We start from the raw sequence: 20733 nt of genomic DNA on the forward strand, positions 1-20733 counted from the left end.
TTTGAATATGTGTTTGCATTTCAGATGTGCACGTATGGTTGGTTGCTAGGTGACAGACATGACAGTTCATTATGGACTTCAATCAACCAGGTTAAGAGTTCCTAATTAGAGATATGAAGCTGTGTGATAAGATTCCTAAATCAAGATAAGATTTTCTTCTGTAATACGAATTTGTGAAAAATCTTATCTTGACCTGTCGGATCTTAATTTAAGACAAAAATGATAGAAATATTCTGTAATATGACCCCATGTTCTTAACTTTAATGTATGTTAATGTATCTAGATTTTATTCCAAGTAGTCACAAGCTTTAAATATGACAGTGACAATGTTTAGTCATATTTTACCATATTTTCAGGGACTAGTGATCTGTTATCACTCAACACACAGCTATTAATGTCTAAATAGTTGGCAACACAAGTGAGTACACCTCATAGGCTTTAAAAAATAAGATGCATAAGTCTGTCTCTTGCCTACAGTCAAGCATCGTGGTGGTAGGATCAGGGTCTGGAGCTGCATGAGTGCTGCTGGCAATGAGGAGCTGATTCATTGAGGGAAACATGAATTCCAACATGTACTGTGACATTCTGAAGCAGAGCATGATTCCCTCCCTTCGGAAACTGCGCCGCATGTCAGTTTTCCAACTTGATAACGACCCCAAACACACCTCCAAGATAACAACTGACTTGCTGAAGGTAAAGGTGATGGACTGACCAAGTACGTCTCCAGACCTAAACCCAATTGAGCATCTGTGGGGCATCTTCAAGCAGAAGGAGCAGGAGCGCAAGGTGTCTAACATCCACCAGCTCTGTGATGTCATCATTAAGGAGTGGAAGAGGATTCCAGTAGCAACCTGTGCAGCTCTGGTGAATTCCATGCCCAAGAGGGGTAAATCAGTGCTAGATAAAAATGATGGTCACACAAAATATTGACACTTTGAGCACAATTTGGATATGTTCACTGTGAGGTGGACTCACTTGTGTTGCCATCTTTTTAGACATCAATGGCTGTGTGTTGAGTTCTTTTCAGAGGACAGTAAATCTGTACTGCTATACAAGCTGTACACTGACTACTTTAAGTTATATCCAAATTTCATTTGTATAGTGTTACCCCCTGCTCCCTTTAGGGGTTGCCACAGCGGATCATCTGCTTCCATCTTGCCCTATCCACTGCCTCCTCTTACTTTTACACCAACCATCTCCATGTCCAATTTCACTACATCCATAAACCTTCTCTAAGGTCTACCTCTTCTCCTTCTGCCCGGCAGCTCCATCTCCAACATTCTTTGACCAATATATCCACTATTCCTCCTCAACACATGTCCAAACCATCTCAATCTGGCCTCTCTGGCTTTATCTCCAAACTGCTCCACCTGCCTCACACACATGTATTCCGTCTTGTCTCTACTGACCTTCATTCCTCTCCTCTCCAGTGCAAACCTCCACCTCTCCAGATTCTCTTCCACCTGCTCTCTACTCTCACCACAGATTACAATGTCATCTGCAAATATCATGGTCCATGCAGCCTCCTGCCTGACCTCATCTATCAACCTGTCCATCACCATTGCAAACAAGAAGGGGCTCAAAGCCGATCCCTGATGTAACCCTACCTTCACCTTGAAACCATTTGTCACTCAAACTGCACACCTCACCACTGTCTCAATATCCTCATACATGTCCTGCACCACCCGAACATACTTTTCAGCTACACCTGACTTCCTCATACAGTACCACAGTTCCTCTCTTGGCACCCTATCATATGCTTTCTCTAGATCCACAAAGACACAATGTAGCTCCTCCTGACCTTCTCTGTACTTCTCTACCCACACTCTCAACGCAAAAATTGCATCTGTGGTACTCTTTCTGGGCATGAAACCAAACTGCTGCTCACTGATCTGAACCTCTCGCCTTAGCCTTGCTTCAACAATTCTTTCCCATACCTTCATGCTGTGGCTCATCAACGTTATACCTCTGTAGTTACTGCAGCTCTGCACATCACCCTTGTTCTTAAAAATGGGAACCAGTACACTGCTTCTCCACTCATCAGACATCCTCTCACTCTCCAGGATTTTGTTAAACAACCTGGTTAAAAAGTCCACTGCCTTCTCTCCTAAACATCTCCATACCTCCACAGGTATGTCATCTGGACCAACTGCCTTTCCATTCTTCATCCTTTTTAAAGCTGCCCTCACTTACACCTTACTAATTCTCTGCACTTCCTGATCCACTACCCCCCCTTGTCCTCCTCTCTCTCTCGTTTTCCTCATTCATTAGTTCTTCAAAGTACTCCTTCCATCTACTCAACACTCTCTGTTCACTCACTAGTACATTTCCCTCTCTATCCTTCATCAGCCTAACCTGCTGTACGTCCTTTCCAGCTCTAACTCTCTGTTTAGCCAAACGATACAAGTCCTTTACTCCTTCTTTACTGTCCAGCCTCTCATACAGCTCATCATAGGCCTGAGCCTTTGCCTTTGCCACCATTCTTTTCGCTATGCGACTAGCCTCACAGTACTCCTGCCTACTTCCTTCATCTCTCTGGTTATCCAACTTTTTCTTAGCTGCCTTCTTCTTCTGAATACTCTCCTGGACTTCCTCATTCCACCACCAACTTTCCTTGTCTTCTTTCCTCTGACCAGACGAAACACCCAACACATTCTTGCCAGTTTCTCTCACCACCTTAGCTGTATTTTCCCAGTCCTCAGGTAGGTCCTCACTGCCCCCAAGGGCCTGTTGCAATTTTTCCCTGAACTGCCTGCAACCATCCTCCTCCTTCAGCTTCCACCATCTAATCTTTGGCTCTGTCTTTACTATCTTCCTCTTCTTTGTTTCTAATCTCATTCTACAGACAACAACCCAATGCTGCCTTGCTACACTTTCCCCTGGCACCACTTTACAATCTCCAATCTCCTTTAGGTGGCATCTCCTGCTAAGGATATAATCCACCTGTGTGCACCTCCCTCCACTCTTGTATGTCACTCTGTGTTCTTCCCTCTTCTGAAAATACATGTTCACCACAGCCATTTCCATTTTCTTTGCAAAATCTACAACCATCTGACCTTCCGCATTTCTGTCTTTCACACCATACATACCCAGCACCTCTTCATCCTCTCTGTTTCCTTCACCAACATGTCCATTGCACCAATCACTAATCTCTCCTCTCTAGGGACACCATCTACCACTTCATCCATCTTACTCCAAAATTCCTCCTTCTCCTCTAACTGACAACCAACCTGTGGTGCATATGAACTGACCACATTCAAAATTACACCATCAACCTCCAACTTCAGGCTCATGATCATGTCTGACACTCTCTTTACATCCAGAACAAGCTGTTCCTTTAAGATTATCCCTACTCCATTTCTCTTCCTCTCTACACCATGATAGAACAGTTTGAATCTTTTCTTTGTACCACATTATTTGTAAGTCGCTTTGGATAAAAGCGTCTGCTAAATGTAATGTAATGTAATGTAATGAATCTACTTTCAATGTTCCAGGCCTTGCTTCCTTTCCATCTGGTCTCCTGAACACACAGAATATCTACCTTCCTTCTCTCCATCATGTCTGCAAGCTCTCTGCCTTTACCAGTCATTGTCCCTATGTTCAGTAGTCCCTACTCTAACCTCCACACTCCTGCCTTTCCTTCTTTCTCACTGCCTTCTAACCCGCCTTCCTCCTCTCCTCTTTGATGGTCTTTGACCTACAGTAGTCCAATTTCCACCAGCACCCTGCTGGTCAACAGCACTGGACTGATCCGGTATGGCAATCATATTTGTGATCCGCATGATAGTTTTGGCACAAGTTTTACACCAGATTCCCTTCCTGACGCAACCCTCACCATTTATCCGGGACCGGCACGAGAAGTACAAAAAGTACACCCCTAATGGCTGGTTTATATATATATATATATATATATGTGTGTGTGTGTGTGTGTGTGTGTGTGTGTGTGTGTGTGTGTGTGTGTGTGTGTGTGTGTGTGTATGTACATATATATAAACATCTTACCAGTGCCTTGGTAATAGCATGTCTTGTGCATCTTGCATTTGAACAACTCTAAACCCATGATGGCATACAAGGTAACCAAGAAGAAGACTAGCAGAACGACTTGAAACAACGGCAGCATAGCCTTCAGAATGGAGTTCATCACTACTTGTAGGCCTGGGGAGGAAGAACAGGGGGGAAGGTAAATGACTCATGGTGGGGTTTAAATTAGAGCAGCATGTTAATGTAAAAGACTCTTACTAGGAACTCCAGAGACAAGTCGAAGAGGCCGAAGCACTCGAAAGGCTCGAAGAGCTTTCATGTCAAACCCTCCTCCTTTCTCTGTGGGGACCCCTGCTATTGCGTTGATTGTGTCCACTGCCAAAGTAAAGAGCCTGTGGACAGCATTTAAGATTAATTTACCTGTTGGGAAAGTTACATTTAATCTGTATTCCACTGGAGATTAATGATCAGCTGATTCATAATGCAATCAAGATTGCAACGTGAAGTAATCACTCTGTATTCTATCTGCACATGTATGTATATTTTGAGTGTATATACATATTTATATGTATTTCCAGTATACAAAATACTACTATATGTATTCTTTCACTTCCTTGCTCCTGTATATGTACAATGAAATCCTATATTTACATCTCCTATAATCAAAGTGTAATGAAGGCCTATTTTGGTTCCTAGTTTTTTCAATAAATTCAAAACACAAATGATAATAACTTTTATATACTCTTATAAAAATCAATTCTTTAAGAATCAGCTTAGTGACACAGGTGAAATATGAGTTATTTTCATTATATGCTCATAAAATGTGTAGTCCTGATTGTTTCTAGAACTGTTTTCCATACAACACAAATCCTACTGCTTTTTGTCAGCATATTTACCTGAACAGCAATTTCAGCTGAGCAAAAGTAATGGGGCAAATGAATAACAGATCATTCTAACTGCTCAGATGATCCTTGTGCCCTCAACTGTAAACATGTGAAATATCTGTGAATTTATATTGCTGACTGTAGTCTTTGAGGTTTGCATTAGGGGAGCAAATGCAACTAAGGACATTTTTTATGCAGGGCTAATGTTGTACGGAAAACCCTGCTCAGAAATAAAAGCTCAGAAGTCTCAACTTCTAATATGGTAAACACTTTATGAAAATGTAACAAAAATAACCCATTCGACCTCCCTGCTCCCCATATTTTCATTTCTATATTTGGATGAGGGTGAGGTGAAATAAGTTGTGTTTTGAGGGGAGTGCATTTTGATGGAGTGCTAAAGGGTCAAGTGACGCTTGCAGATTCATCTCACCCCATAAACACGATGACAAAGTCCAATATGTTCCAGCAGTTCCGTAAATAAGCACCTTCATGGAATAAAAGCCCATACGCTACTATCTTTAGGAAGCACTCCAGAGTAAAAATGATCAGAAAGATGTACTCCAAGCTTTCCTGCAAAAAAAAACCCAAAAAAACATCCTTATCAAATATCTGTTCTGACTAATTTTGTTGAGTACCGTATGTAATGCTGGAAGACTTCAATCAAAGAATTTAACAATTAAAACACATCTTTCTTGAAATAAAAAAGGTAGTTTAAGTGTCATTTTGACATAAATAACACTGAAGGTTTTCAGTACACACAAGTGCGGAGTCACATATTGTTAAGCATTTCATTCAGCTGCAACACTCTTGGCTTCAGCAAAATATGGAGCTAAACTGAGTTGTTCTTCTTGCCTTTATCAATGGTATTGTGATACTATGGCAAAGATGAGGAAAAGACCCAGAGAACAGGGCCATGTATGGTAGCCATGTGTGGTCTGTTAATACTCTAACATGGTCATGCTGACTGTCACTTAAACACTCTTGCTTTAGACTTTAGAAATCTTCCACTCTGTCTGCTGTGATCTGCAAACAGCAGCACAGGGGACATTCATTTTGCCATCAGTTTCTTTTACATTCATTTTCATAGAAATAACACAGAACACATCAGAGCCCTACTCATATCACAAAGATAAAATAACAAATTACAAAGAATGCTTTAAACTACACACATTCCTTCTTAATCCCAAATGATCTTAAAACACCATATGTAATTCATCACTTTCATCACCAATTCATCACTGCATTTGATATTTTCTGATAATCTGGGTCCAATAGCTCTTAAAAATAAAGGTCTCAAAAACTTTTTTGAGAAGTTTTTGAGACCCCCCCTCCCCAAGGTGTACTTTGGTCATTATTGGTGCAAAGCACTGCTCTTATGAAGCATTCAATTAATAAATTCACTGCTTTTTAGAAAGCGTCAAAAGCTGTTTAAGTGTAAAGAGCACCACCTTGTGAGGAATTTTTAACCTGCTAAATGTGAGCGAGTGAGTGGGTTACAAGCCAGGTCCATGGGGTTACTCTGAACCTTTACACATAATATAAAGATTCTTTACTAACTGAACTTTTTCGTATGACTGTACGCTAACGATCCTTTCAGAACATTTATTTTTGAGAGTATAGCTATATGCAGAAATAGGAATGAAAAGCCAGAAACAAACAAAAAAAACCCTTGCCTACCACCATGACACCATTTCCAACAGACACTGTGTCTGTGTCAATTAATTAAAGCTATTTATTCTCTCAGCTAAAGTGAGCATTGCCGTGCCGAAACTCTACCGACCTACTTCTGACTGTTTTGGGTGGGAGCTCTTGAGCCCTGCTCTCAGCTTAAGTTTCATGACTTATATCTGAGGAATGGCAAGCTACCAGCCTGGCTAGGCTCTGGCCACAGCTGAAGGGGACTGAGCAGTAATTGTAGAAATCACAACACATATTTCAGCCATATGAAATCCAATGACATGCTGAATAACCTACTACTAGAAGTCTGAATGTGACTGAGTGTGCTGTTGGACATAGATCTGATCCAGATAGTTCAGAGGCTGTTTAGGTTGAGTGCTGGATTGAATTTTGTTGATTGTAAGTGCTATGTTGCGAAAAAAACGTTATTTTTCATCACATGGCCAAATTTTTAACTGATTTTATGCATAGTACTGTGCAAGTCAGAGACCCCACTTCATTTACTGAATTTCCAGTCAAAAAAGCCATTTAGTCCTAGTTGTTTATTTTCTCGGCTTCAGAAAAAAGCAGAAAACATATATTCAACATAACATTACACAGAAGCCTCAACAACTAAATCTAATTTATCATCTAAAAATCTACCTTGATTTTTAGGAGTCCCATTTGCCCTACACACTTAAAAATGATGGTTCTTCAAGGGTTCTTTAGTAAAGAAAATGTTTCTATACAGAACTTTGAACACTTTAAGAAGCCTTTGCATGGTTAAAGAATATGGTTCTTTATAGCACCAAAAAGGGTTCTTCTATTGTTACAAGCTTGACAAGAACCCATGAAAAACCATCATGTAGGGCGAAAGATGTAAATGTTCTGCATCAAATAGAAGAAAATATGCCAAAGTTCTACTAAGAAGAATATGTTTTATTAATATAAAAACCTCTGTGTTTAAAGATTTGCAGACTGTACTAAACGGCAGCTATAACATTAATGATTCAGTTAGAGTCTGTAATGATCAGGCCTACTATGGGTGTGAAATAGTTTTTACACAGGGTAAGAATTCCTGCTATTAATATTAGTAGTATAATCACTTCTGCTAGTAATATTAGTAGTATAATCACTTGAGGGTAGTTTGACCAGAGGAGGATGGGTCCCCCCTGGTGAGCCTGGTTCTTCCTCAGTTCTGAGGGAGTTTTTCCTTGCCACTGTTGCCCCTGGCTTGCCCGCCGTTGGGTTTTTACATTCTTGTTAAAACTTTGTCTTTTCTGGAATTCTGAGAAGCTGCTTTGTGACAACATCTGTTGTAAAAAGCGCTATACAAATAAATTTGACTTGACTTGACTTGTCACTAAAATGGAAATATGAGCAATAAACTCCACACCACATGATGGCACATCATGTAAAAATCCCCCTAGAGGTTTGCGTGTATCTTTGTCCCTCTCACTCATTCTTGTGGACTGCAGCCCTGCAGCTTCATCATTGCTGCACCTCCTTACCCAGAGTCTAAATATAAAGTCCAGTACCTTCCTGACCAACACCAGCTGCTCAGCTTTAGTTTCAGAGTCAAAAAATCTTCTAGTCTATCAGTTACTCGTCAGGTATAAGAGGATTTTCAAAAACAATCCCGTCAAAAGAAGCATAGATAAATGCAATCAGTGTGAATTACTGGAAATGATTAACTGCTAACAGTTAAACAATACAGTGTAAAAATCTTTTACAGCAGATGTAATTAAATTGTTCACTGTCACCACTTAACTAAGAAAAGTTTGAGTGTAGTTCCTGTTAGTAAATGATATGTGACTAAACATATAGATGTATAAATGTTGTGTGAACTATGGCAGTTAACTACATTCATGCACAACTGGAACTGGCCAAGATTTGAATTGGCTTTTTGGCACAATCTGACGTTTATTATATTTTATTTTGCGCAATCAGTGTTGCAGCATTATGGAATAAATAGTAGGTCAGGTAAGTGCACTTACTATGTATCTGAATGCTACATCTTAACCTACATGAAAATGTTGTAGTAAAATTACACAAAATGTATAAATGGCCAGTCTTTTCTTACTTTTTTTATATTTCTTTTTTACATTGCAAATCAGCTTTGGTGTTTACCATGTTTATTTAACACACACAGGGTGAGCTTCTGGTTTTAAAAAAATTGAGTAAAACAGAAAAAAAAGCCATCCACAGTTTTTTTCTAAAGAAACTGTTATCAGCCATATACATTATCAGTTGGTGCATGCCTGAAACATGGCCTAGAGAACACACTGTGAGGAGACCATCAAAGAAAAAAGATATAAGCTTCAATCTGTTCGCCCAACACCAGGAGCTGGTACTCACCAAGGTGGAGTTGGTATAATTGGTATCGTCCTCTGGCATGGGCAGAAACACAGCAAGAGCCACACAGTTAGCAAAGATAGTCAGTAGGATGATGATCTCAAAGGGCCTGGTGGAGAGTATTCAGGAAAATAGCAAACTGGCCAAGCATGATAAAGCAATAATCACAACATAGCTTTAAGTAAGCAGAAAACAATGAGCTCATGAAAATAAAACTAGATAGCAAATTTTACCACAAATTTTCTAATAGGTTGTATTCTAAGAAATCTAACCACATTAGTTCTGACGTAAGCGAATATGATAAAGACTCCAATCCCCATTGTTTTTGTATACATGATGTTGGCATTTAGATGAAGTTAACAACTACACTAAGCTCAAGTTCAACCTTTCTCAAACAAAGTGTCAGGGTTTCTAAGTGTTTCCAAGCTAATATTAACAATATCTCACATTTAGGTAAACAACATTATACCACTAGATGATCTAAAATGTTCTAACATGCCTTTACAGTTGCAGTTCTGGTCATTTCTAGTTCACAGTGCCTCATTTAATTGACCAAACATGAACTGTTTTCACATTTACGATCATCACTACAGTGTTCAAGCCTGGGCAACATATACTGTTCATTTGAAACCCTGTGTTTGCAAGAGTTCATCAATCTGTCCTGCAGTGCTGTACAGAACAGTATGGGACAGTCCGAGTGTGGTCTTGAATGTGAGTATGCATTTCTGCCAGCAGGAGGCAGGATATCAGAATTTCCCTGCCAGCTCAGCACTGTGTCGAGCACAAGTGATCTCACACAACAGCTGCACGCACCCAGAATATTATCAAACCACTTAAACGCAGTTATTAACATGGCTCCAAGATTACATCGACTGCTTGCATTAAAGCAAAAAGAAAGCTGACAACTTATATTGGACTGTGGATTTGGACTATGTTTTCTAGATAGGGCCTACATTTTGTTTCTAACACTCAATATGAATTAATATGAAGAGTTCAACGTTAATTACATTTAGCAAGTTACAACGAATTTACTGGAAGCAAAAAAAGACAATAGATGAAGCAGTTAAGCAGATTAGCAGACAAGCTTATATTACAATCAAGCTAGTCTTTCGCATCATTGCCTAAAACTGCGCACGAGACTGCCGGTCACTTAACACACATTTAAGGAGCCATCTCTATACTGTGTAACTCATGTCTCTAAATAATGTGAGGTCAGTTTTCACTTCAACACCCTTGACGGTGAAAAGACTTGAGCTAATGTTTCCATTCAACCACAGTGGGGTCTGACGGATAACAAAAGCTTAACACTTCTTGCTCTGGCTTCTGATGGACATTTCGACACCTAGATTAAATAGAACAACAAAGACTTTTTATTTCTCCTTTGAATGCAAATAGAGGCTACTGAGTATGTGGAACATCTTCTCTAGACCATAATAAGACTAAAAGGACCAGGCCTAAGAAGGTCTGATTCCTCTGATGGTTTTCTCTGGTGGTTTCTCTGGCTATGTGATTTCTGCCTGGAATGAATGCTAAGCCTGAAATTTTAATACTATAGAAGTCTTCCTTGCAACAACAGATTAGACCTTAAATGTTACTAGCAGTGACTACCTACCATAGGTAGGAGAAGCCAGATAAATGAAGATGGAGAAGCCAGACAAATAATACAGCCAACTAGTTGTATACTTCTTCATCAAAACTGATGATATCATATGGTAGTCACAATCAAATAACAGCAGAACCCATTGCTTTTGAAGGACAATAATACAGCCATGTACTGTCATGTCACCATCAAAATTCCTCATCTCCCAACAGTTTGAACTGCGATTTATAATCATGGTATAATCTATCATTTCAAGGAGTGAAACATGGCAAGACGTTTAAGTGGGTCTACACCTAAACTGTGGTGAGTCTGTGTTTAAAGGATACTTCCACTCCACAATGTTGATGCAGGTCTTTCGGAAGGGGTTCTTGAGAGTGAAGAAGAAGAGGGAGCGGGCAGGCCGGGGGTTCCCACCGGTGGCCTGTAGCTTCTTAAGCTTCTCCCGTTGCTTCCTCTTCAGTTCCTCTTCGTTCATGATGAACGAGGCCAGGGCTGGCCCTCCACTGGAATCCATGTTTCTTCTGCTCCCTTTCACCTACACGGTCTGAATCCCAGGAAAAAAGACTAAAAGAAACCAAGCCCAAATCTTCTACACCAGTGTTCCACAGCCTTTAGCAAGAATTCCAATTTTACAATCCTTTGGGTCTCCAAGATGACTGGGTTAGACCTTGTGTGCGCTCCTACACCTCCACCCTCCGTCCCCCTGCAGCTCTCTGACAGAAAGACGCTGCTTAGCTCCTTGGCCCTGGCCCCCTTGCTCAGAAAACTTACACCAAGCAAGGAGAAATTAGAGGAGCGGAGAGCATTTGGGATGCAGTTGGCCCGTGTCAGTTTATATATAGACAAGCAGAGAGTGTCCATGCTTGGGGCTGGGGTAAAAGGGCTCTTTGGTGTTTGGGTGGGGCCACAAGCACAGGAAGCAGGGCATTTGGGACAAGCAGCAGCCACAGAGCTACAGCTACTACATGAAGCTGTACAGATGAAAGAAAAGACACTGAGGGGAAGAGAACAGGACAGAAACCCAAACGCAGAGAGGGGTTGTTCCAACTGTGACACTGAGCAGACACTGGCTGGAAATGTTCATAGAGCAAAAAACACAGATCGTGAAGTGGCTGAAGCTCTTCTATCAATACAAATTTCAGTTGGGCTCTTTACTACTAAGTTACTGGGGTTATCTGGTTTAATGCTGAGACAATATGCACAGGTGGATGTTGATTATGACCAACATGCAAACCCTGCAGATACTTGGGCCCCAGAGATTCAGTGGTCCGCTGAGAACCACAAGCAGTCTGAATAAATGCTAGCTAGCTGCTTCCTAGCTAATTAGCCAACGCTTGATTCTGTTGACATTAAATGACATACTGTACACAAATACTACGAGCCAATAACACTTTTTGTGCTGTAATGTTCTAGCACGTTAGATATGTTAGCTTCTAGCTAACTAACGTACGTTTTTTTGTTGTTTTTGTTTTGTTGTTTTTTTTTTGCTAAAGTAACGTTACTATTCACTGTTATCGAGTTCTGACTGAACTAGCTACCCAACGGCAGACAGCTCACAGACTGTTTTTGGGAGGAAAACAATCAATACAATCTAATTATATAGTGTTTCGGTACACAGAGGCCCAGGTATCTGTCATCGTGGGGGCTGCAGCTGTTAGTTCATTTGCATTTTTATTAGCCCTAGCCACTGTGGTGGTCTGACTTCCGCTGTAATAAACCAGTTATAGCACATTCTTTCTGCACTGCAGATTAACCTCTATCATGTGTGATGGGTGAACTAGCCGATGAGTTTGCTTCGTCAACAGTTCATTTACCGCAGTCTTTCCGCACTTCGCCAGGTGTGTTGGTTCTCTGGCAAGCCACGCAGCGTTTACTGTCGTCGTGGAAAAGTGGCAAATACCAGTACGTTGTTTTTCAGATTGCTTCCTGAACATGCCTCTTTAAAGTGCAAAAGTTACGCTGTTATTGATATTTTAATGTGTATTTAGCCCACACAGTAACAAAATATAGATCACCAACAGTGCTTCCTTAACCCACTGGATGGCGCCGTTTCTTTCTGGAGAGATTAAGGTTTCTGTCCGTGGAGTCGCTGTTAGGAATGAGGAGTAAATTACACATAAATTTACTGCAGGTAAGTTACATCTTTCGTTGTTTTCTAGACCTACGACTTATCTAGATTAACCGTTCTGCTCTTTTACATTATTTATAGTTTATCCTTACATTAAAACCAACATCCTGAAGGACACATTTCACCCGGGGCAGCATCTGTTCGACCTGCTGCCCTCTGGTAAACGCTTTAGGTCCATCCCATCCCGGACAAACAGACTCAAAAACAGCTTTTACCCCAGAGCCGTGCGGGAACTGAACACTTCCAGACCCACACACTGACAAGGACCTTCTGTAGAACACTGTGCTCAGTAGAACCGACTGAACACCAATTCTGCTCTTTACTGGCACTGATTTCATAGGACACTTTACACTGTTCCAGTGTTCCACTCCCCCCCTGTTCTATTTATTATTCATTTGTTCTCGAGAGTGTAATCTATAATCTATAATCTGTATTCTTTCTGTGCAATAATTCTTAGATGTGCAATATTATATAACGCTATAAGCTGTCCAAGGAATGTGCAGCTACAACTGCTACCTCACCTGTCTATTGTCTATTGACTGTCTATAGACTATTGTCTATTGACTGTTTTAGAATAGTTTTATAGTCCTTTTACTTTATATTTAAGATTTTTTTATCCTTTTTTCCCCTTAAATATTACACTTTATATATTTTATCCTTATGTTTAAATTGTTTTGTATGGAGGAAGTGCTGTTGGATTGCTGCTCAATTTCATTGTACACTGTGCAATGACAATAAATGCATCTTATCTTATCTTAAAACAGTGAATCTGCTTCCTGCCAGTGGGAGGAAGAGCGGCAGAAAAAGGAAAAGACCTGATTTCTGCCTGCCATTCAGCTGCTGTGTAGAGACCCTGTGAAGTGTCAAAGCTGCCTCTTCTTTTGGTGGCCGTCCAGTGCTTGAGCTGTATTTTGTATGACCGAATCTGTGAGAGGTTAGTCACTATATTTACCATTTTCAAAGCCGGACTGTAAACAATCTAAGTATACAGTTGGCCAAAGTTGACTGTTGATTCCTAATCACTTATGCAACTAGAATAATAACAATTATTATTAGCAGTAATATCTTTATAGTTGATACTATATAATACCATCTATCATACTATACTACACTATATATAATAGAAAATAATGTGTAACATATAATACTACACTACACTACACTACATATATTTCTACCCCAGTCAAATGGTGGAACTATTTCTAGTTCGACATTGTCAAAGCCTTCATCTACAGCAAATTCACAGCATTGTGAAAAGCCAGTCAACTTTCATCAATCAATATTGATCTGACACACTGTTGAAATTTCAGTCTCAACGATGCTTTTGATAAAAAAAAAAAGACACACAAAAGAAAAAAACAAACATGTTAGCTGGGAAAAGCCACATCCATCCAATAGAAGAAGTAAAGGACATTACTGTTGGACACCATCACTTTTGGCTGAAGTTATCCAGCTTACGGAGAAAAACTGTGTGAACTACTTCCCCAAATCCAACACTGACTTATCGTAATATCTTACTGTATTTTAGATTAACAAAACTATCCAAAGGTAAATGTCCAAAAAAAGTCAGAAAAATCAACACAAGATAAAACTGTAAACTTTTACCACCATAGCATTTATTTCATTTCTCAGTTTAAGTACAATACTACATGAGCAAGGAGGTTTCTTGCAACCAAATAAGTGACATTATACATAAAACAACCACTAAACGATCAAAATATACATAGGCAGCAAGGTGTCATCACTTAAATACGATAAACAGCCAAGTACCATGTCTTGGCAGAGAAGCAGAACAACAAGCCAAAGAAAAAGTATTAAATTAAATAAATAATACATAGTTTATTATTTGAGCTACAAAGCCAGCATTGTATCTCCACTGCACAGCCCAATATCATTGGTGCAGAAAAAGTGCAAACAGTCTCAAGAAGTTAGTGTGGTGATTATAGATCAGCCAGAATGTGCCTGCATATTACCCAGCTATATGCTTATTCATGTCACAAACCCCCACCCCCCACATGGAAAGTACAACATTCAAGTGCAATTATCATTTTGGTATTAAAAGTGGCCACTGCAGTCAGTAAGATTCAAAAATGAATAAACAGTCTGAACCCTTTATTCAGTTTTTAACTTATCTACTACATGGGCTTGCCAAATCTAAACAATGTTTACCTTCTTAAGAGCAAAAGCTGAGAATGTGAAAGTTGTGTTTTGCAATATTCCAGTGTTTTGCTAAATAGTCGTCTTTTGGGATTATAAATCAATTCAACCATGACAAACAAATTTCTCAGGTTATATATTTAATGTAACCACCACAATGATTAGACAATATCAGCTGGTCCTCTTTGGTGGTGCAATCATTGTATTCATTTTAAACACCCCTCTTTAATTGGAAACTATGAAAACAGCCTCAAAAAGCTTACAATAACAAGACACAGCCACATCTATTAAAACAAGTAAATTAAATAAAACTCAGCAGTGATCTTTTTCCCCCCTAAGAGCTTAGCTCAGCAGCTTGTGGCGGTCAAACACAGTCTTGCGCTGCTCCTGAACCTGTTTCTTCCAGCGCTGTTGAGCCCCCTCCACCCGCTCCAGCACAGTGTTCCCTCGACCTGGAGGGCCACTTGGATGAGGTCTCACGTCCTGTAGAGCGCAACAAAGTGAATACAACACTTTTAGAGTCTCTCTGCTTGTTTTTTTTTTGAGGCCCATATTCTACATTTATTATGAACCTTATTGTTTTCCTTAAAACAATCATAAATTCTGTGACAATTATGATAATTTGGATTACAAATTCCAAATGATCTGGACTCTACAGTGGAAATGTATGCTGTGGAGTGACAAATCGTGCTAAGTTTGGGTGGAGGAGGGATAATGCTATGGGTTGTTTTTCAGGGGTTGGCCTAGGCCCCTTAGTTCCAGTGAAGGGCAAACGTAATGCTTCAGCAGCCATAAACATTTTAGACAGTTGTATGCTTCCAACTTTGTGGGAACAGGTCCTTTTCTGTTCCACCATGACACAGCCTCAGTGCACAAATTAAGGTCCACAAAGGCTGGGTGAGTTTGGTGTAGAAGAACTTGACTGGCCCACACAGAGCCCTGACCTCAACCACATCAAACACCTTTAAGATGAACTAGAACAGAGACTGTGAGCCAGGCCCTCTCATCCATCATCACTGTCTGACCTCACAAAGCGTTTGGGGTGATATAGCAGTTTCATGCGTCTGACTGTTTACACAGGCAGAACTTGCTGGTGGAAAAAGAAGTAGAACTAAAGAAGGTACAACAACTAGCCAGTTAACTAAACAATAGTAGATAGGGTAAGCAATTATAGGAATAATTGTTAGTTGCAGGCCTAGCCTCTGCTGGGAAGGCAATCAGGGTGAGCTACAGGCACATACCTCAGAGTCCTCTTCATTCTGCAGTGGCTGTGTGTAGGGATCATGTCTGCGAATCAGTGGATCCACCAAAAGCAAAAACAGCATATACAGTAGAAGAGAGCCAACCACAGACAGGTAGATGATTATGGTCACCTGGAAAAGATAAAGGATAATAAAGGATACTGAAAATTTGCAAATGAAACAAATACATAAACAGCACAGAGAAACAAGCGTAGGATTAAAAGTCCAGAAAGAACTTTTGAAACAACTGCTCAACCTCAGGGTTAGAACTTAAGTTTTAACTTTAGTAAAGACCGTCAGCATCTGTGCAGGCATTTTGTGCAGATGTTCACATGGATGTTTGCCAAAATTTGAAGAAGAGATTGGATACACACATTATATATATGTATGCGAATATATTTGCAGGCATAGCATTTTTACTTGAATGCCTGCAAATTGCTTTAATCCTGCTTTAAACGTATACGTGCCAGGGATAAAAGAGGAAAAGACAATAGACTTTAAATTTGCTACTGAGCTAACAAAGCCTTTTGCAAAGAATGTACAGTGGAATTGAATACCTTAATGGTGTTGCTGCTACGTTCCTCATACTTGCACTCACAAAGTAGACAATAAGCCTCCACGTCATGACCAGGGACTGGCATGGGCTCCACTACATGCAAACAGTTACTGTAACAACAATAACAAGACTTTATCAACAGAATAACTTACACACCTGAACATCTAAACTTGCGACAGCTAGTCTCTTCCACAGTAGACTAGAGTGGGTACATTTTCCAACGAGTAACTTCAGTCCCATGAAACCTATAAATCCCTTCTACTTAAACCAGCTAGCTAAGTGTGTTCCTCATAGTTGGGGCCAACATTGAACCAGCAGTCCTTTATAGATAAGACCTTGTCCTTTAAAGTTAAGATGGGTCAAGGCTTACCATGTGAAAAAATGCATCAGCAAAATAGTCCAACTGTTTAAGAACAATGAAGAATAGGATTTTAGGCATTTCCCCCTTTATGGTGCATAAGATGATCAAAGAGGAAATCTGAAACAATTTATGTGCATGAAGGCCAAAAACAAAAACCACACCTGAATGCCTATGATCTTCGATCCTTTAGATAGCACAGTATAAATTTTAAAAAAAGCACCACGTGGGCTCTTGAATACTTTAACAAACTGCTGTCAATAATCTCAGTTTGTCGCTGCATCCACAAATGCAACTGACTATGATGCACAGGAAGGTACATATCAACAACATCCAGAAACGCTACTGATGTCTCTTGTTTGAAATAGAGAGAAAAAAAAAACTGAAAAAGAAATCTGACTGATGCGCAGTGAAAACATGTACTGTGGTCTGAAGAATCAACCTTTTAGATTGTTTTGGAAATAATGAACATTTTGTTATCTGGGACAAAAAATGTAAAGGACCATCCAGATTTTTAACATTGATCAAAAGCCAGGGTACGTCATGGTGTAGGAGGGTTTAGTAATCAGTACCTTGCACTTCTATGAAAGCACCATTTACACTGAAAGATATATGCACATTTTGTAGCAACACATGGTGCTTTTTCGGTGCCGTCTTTTTCAGGGCTGTCCGCACTTATTTCAACATAAGATACATGCACATTATCAAGTGCAAAATATGACAGTTAATGCCCTGTAAAACTGCGCAGCTGAAGGCTTGTGTAACTGATGAATGGCAAAGAATTTCCATAACTGGATGTTACCTAAACATTTATGAAGTGCTGTTAACAGTAAATGTAAAGGTGATGTAACACTATCACTGGTTCATCCAATGTTTCTTCCGAAATCAAGTGTATTAATAGGACGTTTGATCCCTCTTAGCTGCAGTAACAGTCTCTGCTGCTCTGGAAGGCTTTGCACTAAATGTTGGAAAATTTCTGTGAGAATCTAATTCCATCCAGCCGTGAGATCATTTATGAGGTCAGGTACTGATGTTGATGGATCAGTTCTGTGTCACAACAACTTTACAGCTTAATGCTGGGGAGCTTCATGTCCCTCAAGCTGATGCTTGGCATTATGCAGAGGGACCTCACGTGCAGCTGCTTGCGTGTCCTTTCTATTGGCAGTGCTTTTCAAGCTATGTACATGCAAATAATTCCCTTTGTGAGCAATAAGCAACGGAGGGGTGTCTGGTTCTACTTTAGAACAAATAGTGATCAATATTTCTAGTCCAGCATAGATGCTGAGTAGAATGAAACTCACCAGTCCTTTTGGGATGCATTCCTATTGTAGATATGGCCGCTTATATTACGGTACGGAGGGCAGATGCACTTGCAACGCACATCTTCAGAGCTCTGTAACATTTTCATGAACAGTGGTAAATAACCATATGTTTAGACTATACAATCAGGTCCATAATTATTTGGTCAGTGACAAAATTTTTGTAATTTTGCCATGCAACACTAAAATACAAGAGAAACTGAACAGTCAAGATATGACTGAAGTGTAGGTTTTCAGCTTTAATTCAAGGGGTTAAAAAATATTGCATTAAACATTTATGAATTACAGGCATTTTTGACATACTCCCTCCATTTTCACAGGCTCAAAAGTAACTGGACAGTTGACTGATAAACAGTTTCATGGTCAGGTGTGGCCTGTTCCCCAGTTATTTCATGACAAATTAAGGAGATAAAAAGTCTGGAATTGATTCCAAGTGATGAATATGCATTTGGTAGCTGTTCATGGGAACTCTCAATATGCAGTCCGAACAGATATCAATGCAAGTGAAGGGGGCCCATCATTAGGCTGAAAAAACAAACCTATCAAAAGAAAAAGCAGAACTTTAGGAGTAGACAATTCAGTAATTTGGTGCATTATTAAAAAGAAGGAATGCACTGGAAAAAATCAGCAACCCCAAAATGCCTGGAAGACAACAGAAGACAACAACTGGTGAAGCCCCTTCACAACATCAAATTAAGGAAATTCTAGAGGAGGTTGGTGCTTCATTGCTAAAGTCTACAATCAAGAGACGCAAACCACTTGTGACAATGAGGAACAGGAAGGCCAGATTAGACTTTTTTAGACAGCATCCAAAAAGCCTGCGCAGGAACAAGAGTCTTTGGACAGATAAAACTAAAATGAACTTGTATCATCTAACCTTACCCAAACTGAGTATGCGTTTCACTTACTCATCCAAGTATTAAAAATAATCCTAGTGTTTATAATGTTAGCACGTCTCCCTTTGAGTCTGTGAAAATTGAGGGACTATTTAAAAAAATGTCAGTAATTCCTACACAGTTAATGCAATATTTTAAGCTAAAAGTCTACACTTCAGTCTCAACTTGACTTCTTCGTTTCAAAGTCACTGTGGTGGTGGCATACAGAGGCAAAATTGCAAAAAAAAAAAAAAAGTGTCACTGACCTAATAATTATGGTCTGACTGTAGGTACTGTAGGTATATAATAATACTAAGAACATGTGCTCAGTAGCTGCTAAACAGCAATGTAAGACGAATTGAGGTGATGCAGGTAGTTAAGCATTAACTTACTTTAATAGCATGTGCGTAAGACACCGCCTCGCAGAAAACCAAAGCCATTAAAAACAGCACTGCGGCCTGGATCCCTCGAGTACCGGCCAACATTGTCATCACTTCTGCAACAAAAACAACACGTTGGAAACGATGTACGAAAACATTCACTCGTTAAAGATGTCCTTTTATTCCGATATTTAATGTTACGTGGTGTTAGCTAGCTATAAAAAGAGGGCGTTTAAGAGATGGTTTTATTACAGGTCAGCTAACGTTAGCTAGAAGCTGTAATATTCCCAAATGTAAACATAGAGAAAACAGAAAAAAACTTATGAGAATTTTTCACCATAAATTACAGAACCCCTAAATTTATTATTAGCTCAGAAAGCGGACCACATACAGCTTACATGAACGTCAGCCAAGAAGACCAGTGACAAAAATCTCCACCAATCTAATCCCAGAGCACTCTGTTTCTGACAGCGAGCGCAGCTACCTAGCTAACGTTAACTCCGTATGCAGACGAAAGACAGCCGAGCCCCACCGACCACCCCTCTTGCCCACTGCAGGATTTTAGCTATTTAATGTAAAACAGCTCAGGAAATTCACAAGATCCACTCACCTTTTGACTTTGCCTGCCAGTGACGCTAAATCATGCCTTGGAGTAGCACAAAGTGAAGCAAAACACTAAACCGCAACCAAAATAATCCTTCAAGTTTCTAATTTTCAAAATAAAAGCTCACAGCTGGGGCTGTGTGGGTTTCTGTGCTAACACGCGCTTCGTTAAGCAAAAGTATTCTAAAAAAAAAACAGTTTTGCTATATAATGAACAATATTTCTCTTATTTCCTCACTGCAGTATCTTTACTCTTAGCGGTACTGTTACAAATATTTCCCACTACAGTAAATATAATGAGTGAAAACCTAGTTATTTGTCTTCCCTTCAACAGCTGAGTTTAAACTATAGAATTAAGGATTCACTGTGATTTGGTAGCTCTGTAGCTTGTCTCTGCAGCTCGGGGAAGGGTTTAACTTTATGGAAATTGACAAAATTCAAGATGCAGTAACCTGATGAAGCTTTAAAGCGTCAATTCTTTTGTTTACACGGTTGCTGCAATAGATAAATAAAAATAAGTAAATAGATATATAAGGTTTATGTATTTATTTATGAATGGTTCAGGAAGTCTGTCCGAGCCTTCAGTGCGTCTATATTTTATATATGCCTTCATACCAAGAATGTAGATGTCAGCGTTTCA

The 20733-nt window shown here is 39.7% G+C and overlaps 2 protein-coding genes across 3 annotated transcripts in view; both read right to left on the reverse strand.

Annotated features, from left to right (window-relative positions):
• Window positions 1–11174, reverse strand: part of cacna1sb (calcium channel, voltage-dependent, L type, alpha 1S subunit, b) — a 33313-nt gene extending 22139 nt beyond the window's left edge. Inside the window, exons 1-5 of the mRNA XM_017722186.1 lie at window positions 10803–11174; window positions 8880–8985; window positions 5296–5435; window positions 4240–4373; window positions 4003–4155 (exon numbers count right to left, since the gene is read on the reverse strand). Of these exons, the coding sequence (XP_017577675.1) occupies window positions 4003–4155; window positions 4240–4373; window positions 5296–5435; window positions 8880–8985; window positions 10803–10990 (721 nt within the window). The 5' untranslated portion in view covers window positions 10991–11174. The remainder of the gene's footprint in view (window positions 1–4002; window positions 4156–4239; window positions 4374–5295; window positions 5436–8879; window positions 8986–10802) is intronic.
• A 3024-nt stretch (window positions 11175–14198) lies between these two features.
• tmem9 (transmembrane protein 9) lies at window positions 14199–20188 on the reverse strand. 2 transcript variants are annotated; one of them, XM_017722190.2, is made up of 6 exons: window positions 20101–20188; window positions 19503–19603; window positions 18218–18309; window positions 16560–16668; window positions 16003–16134; window positions 14199–15244 (listed from the first exon to the last, which is right to left on the reverse strand). In XM_017722190.2, exons 2-6 carry the CDS (start codon window positions 19599–19601, stop codon window positions 15104–15106), a joined length of 573 nt encoding a protein of 190 aa, XP_017577679.1. In that variant the 5' UTR covers window positions 19602–19603; window positions 20101–20188; the 3' UTR covers window positions 14199–15103. The 2 variants fall into 2 exon arrangements, with proteins under 2 accessions (XP_017577679.1, XP_017577678.1); XM_017722189.1 differs by having other exon boundaries at window positions 19503–19606.
• Window positions 20189–20733: the final 545 nt, after the last annotated feature.

This window comes from Pygocentrus nattereri, chromosome 28 (genome assembly GCF_015220715.1).
Source record: "Pygocentrus nattereri isolate fPygNat1 chromosome 28, fPygNat1.pri, whole genome shotgun sequence".
NCBI classification, from domain to species: Eukaryota; Metazoa; Chordata; class Actinopteri; order Characiformes; family Serrasalmidae; genus Pygocentrus; species Pygocentrus nattereri.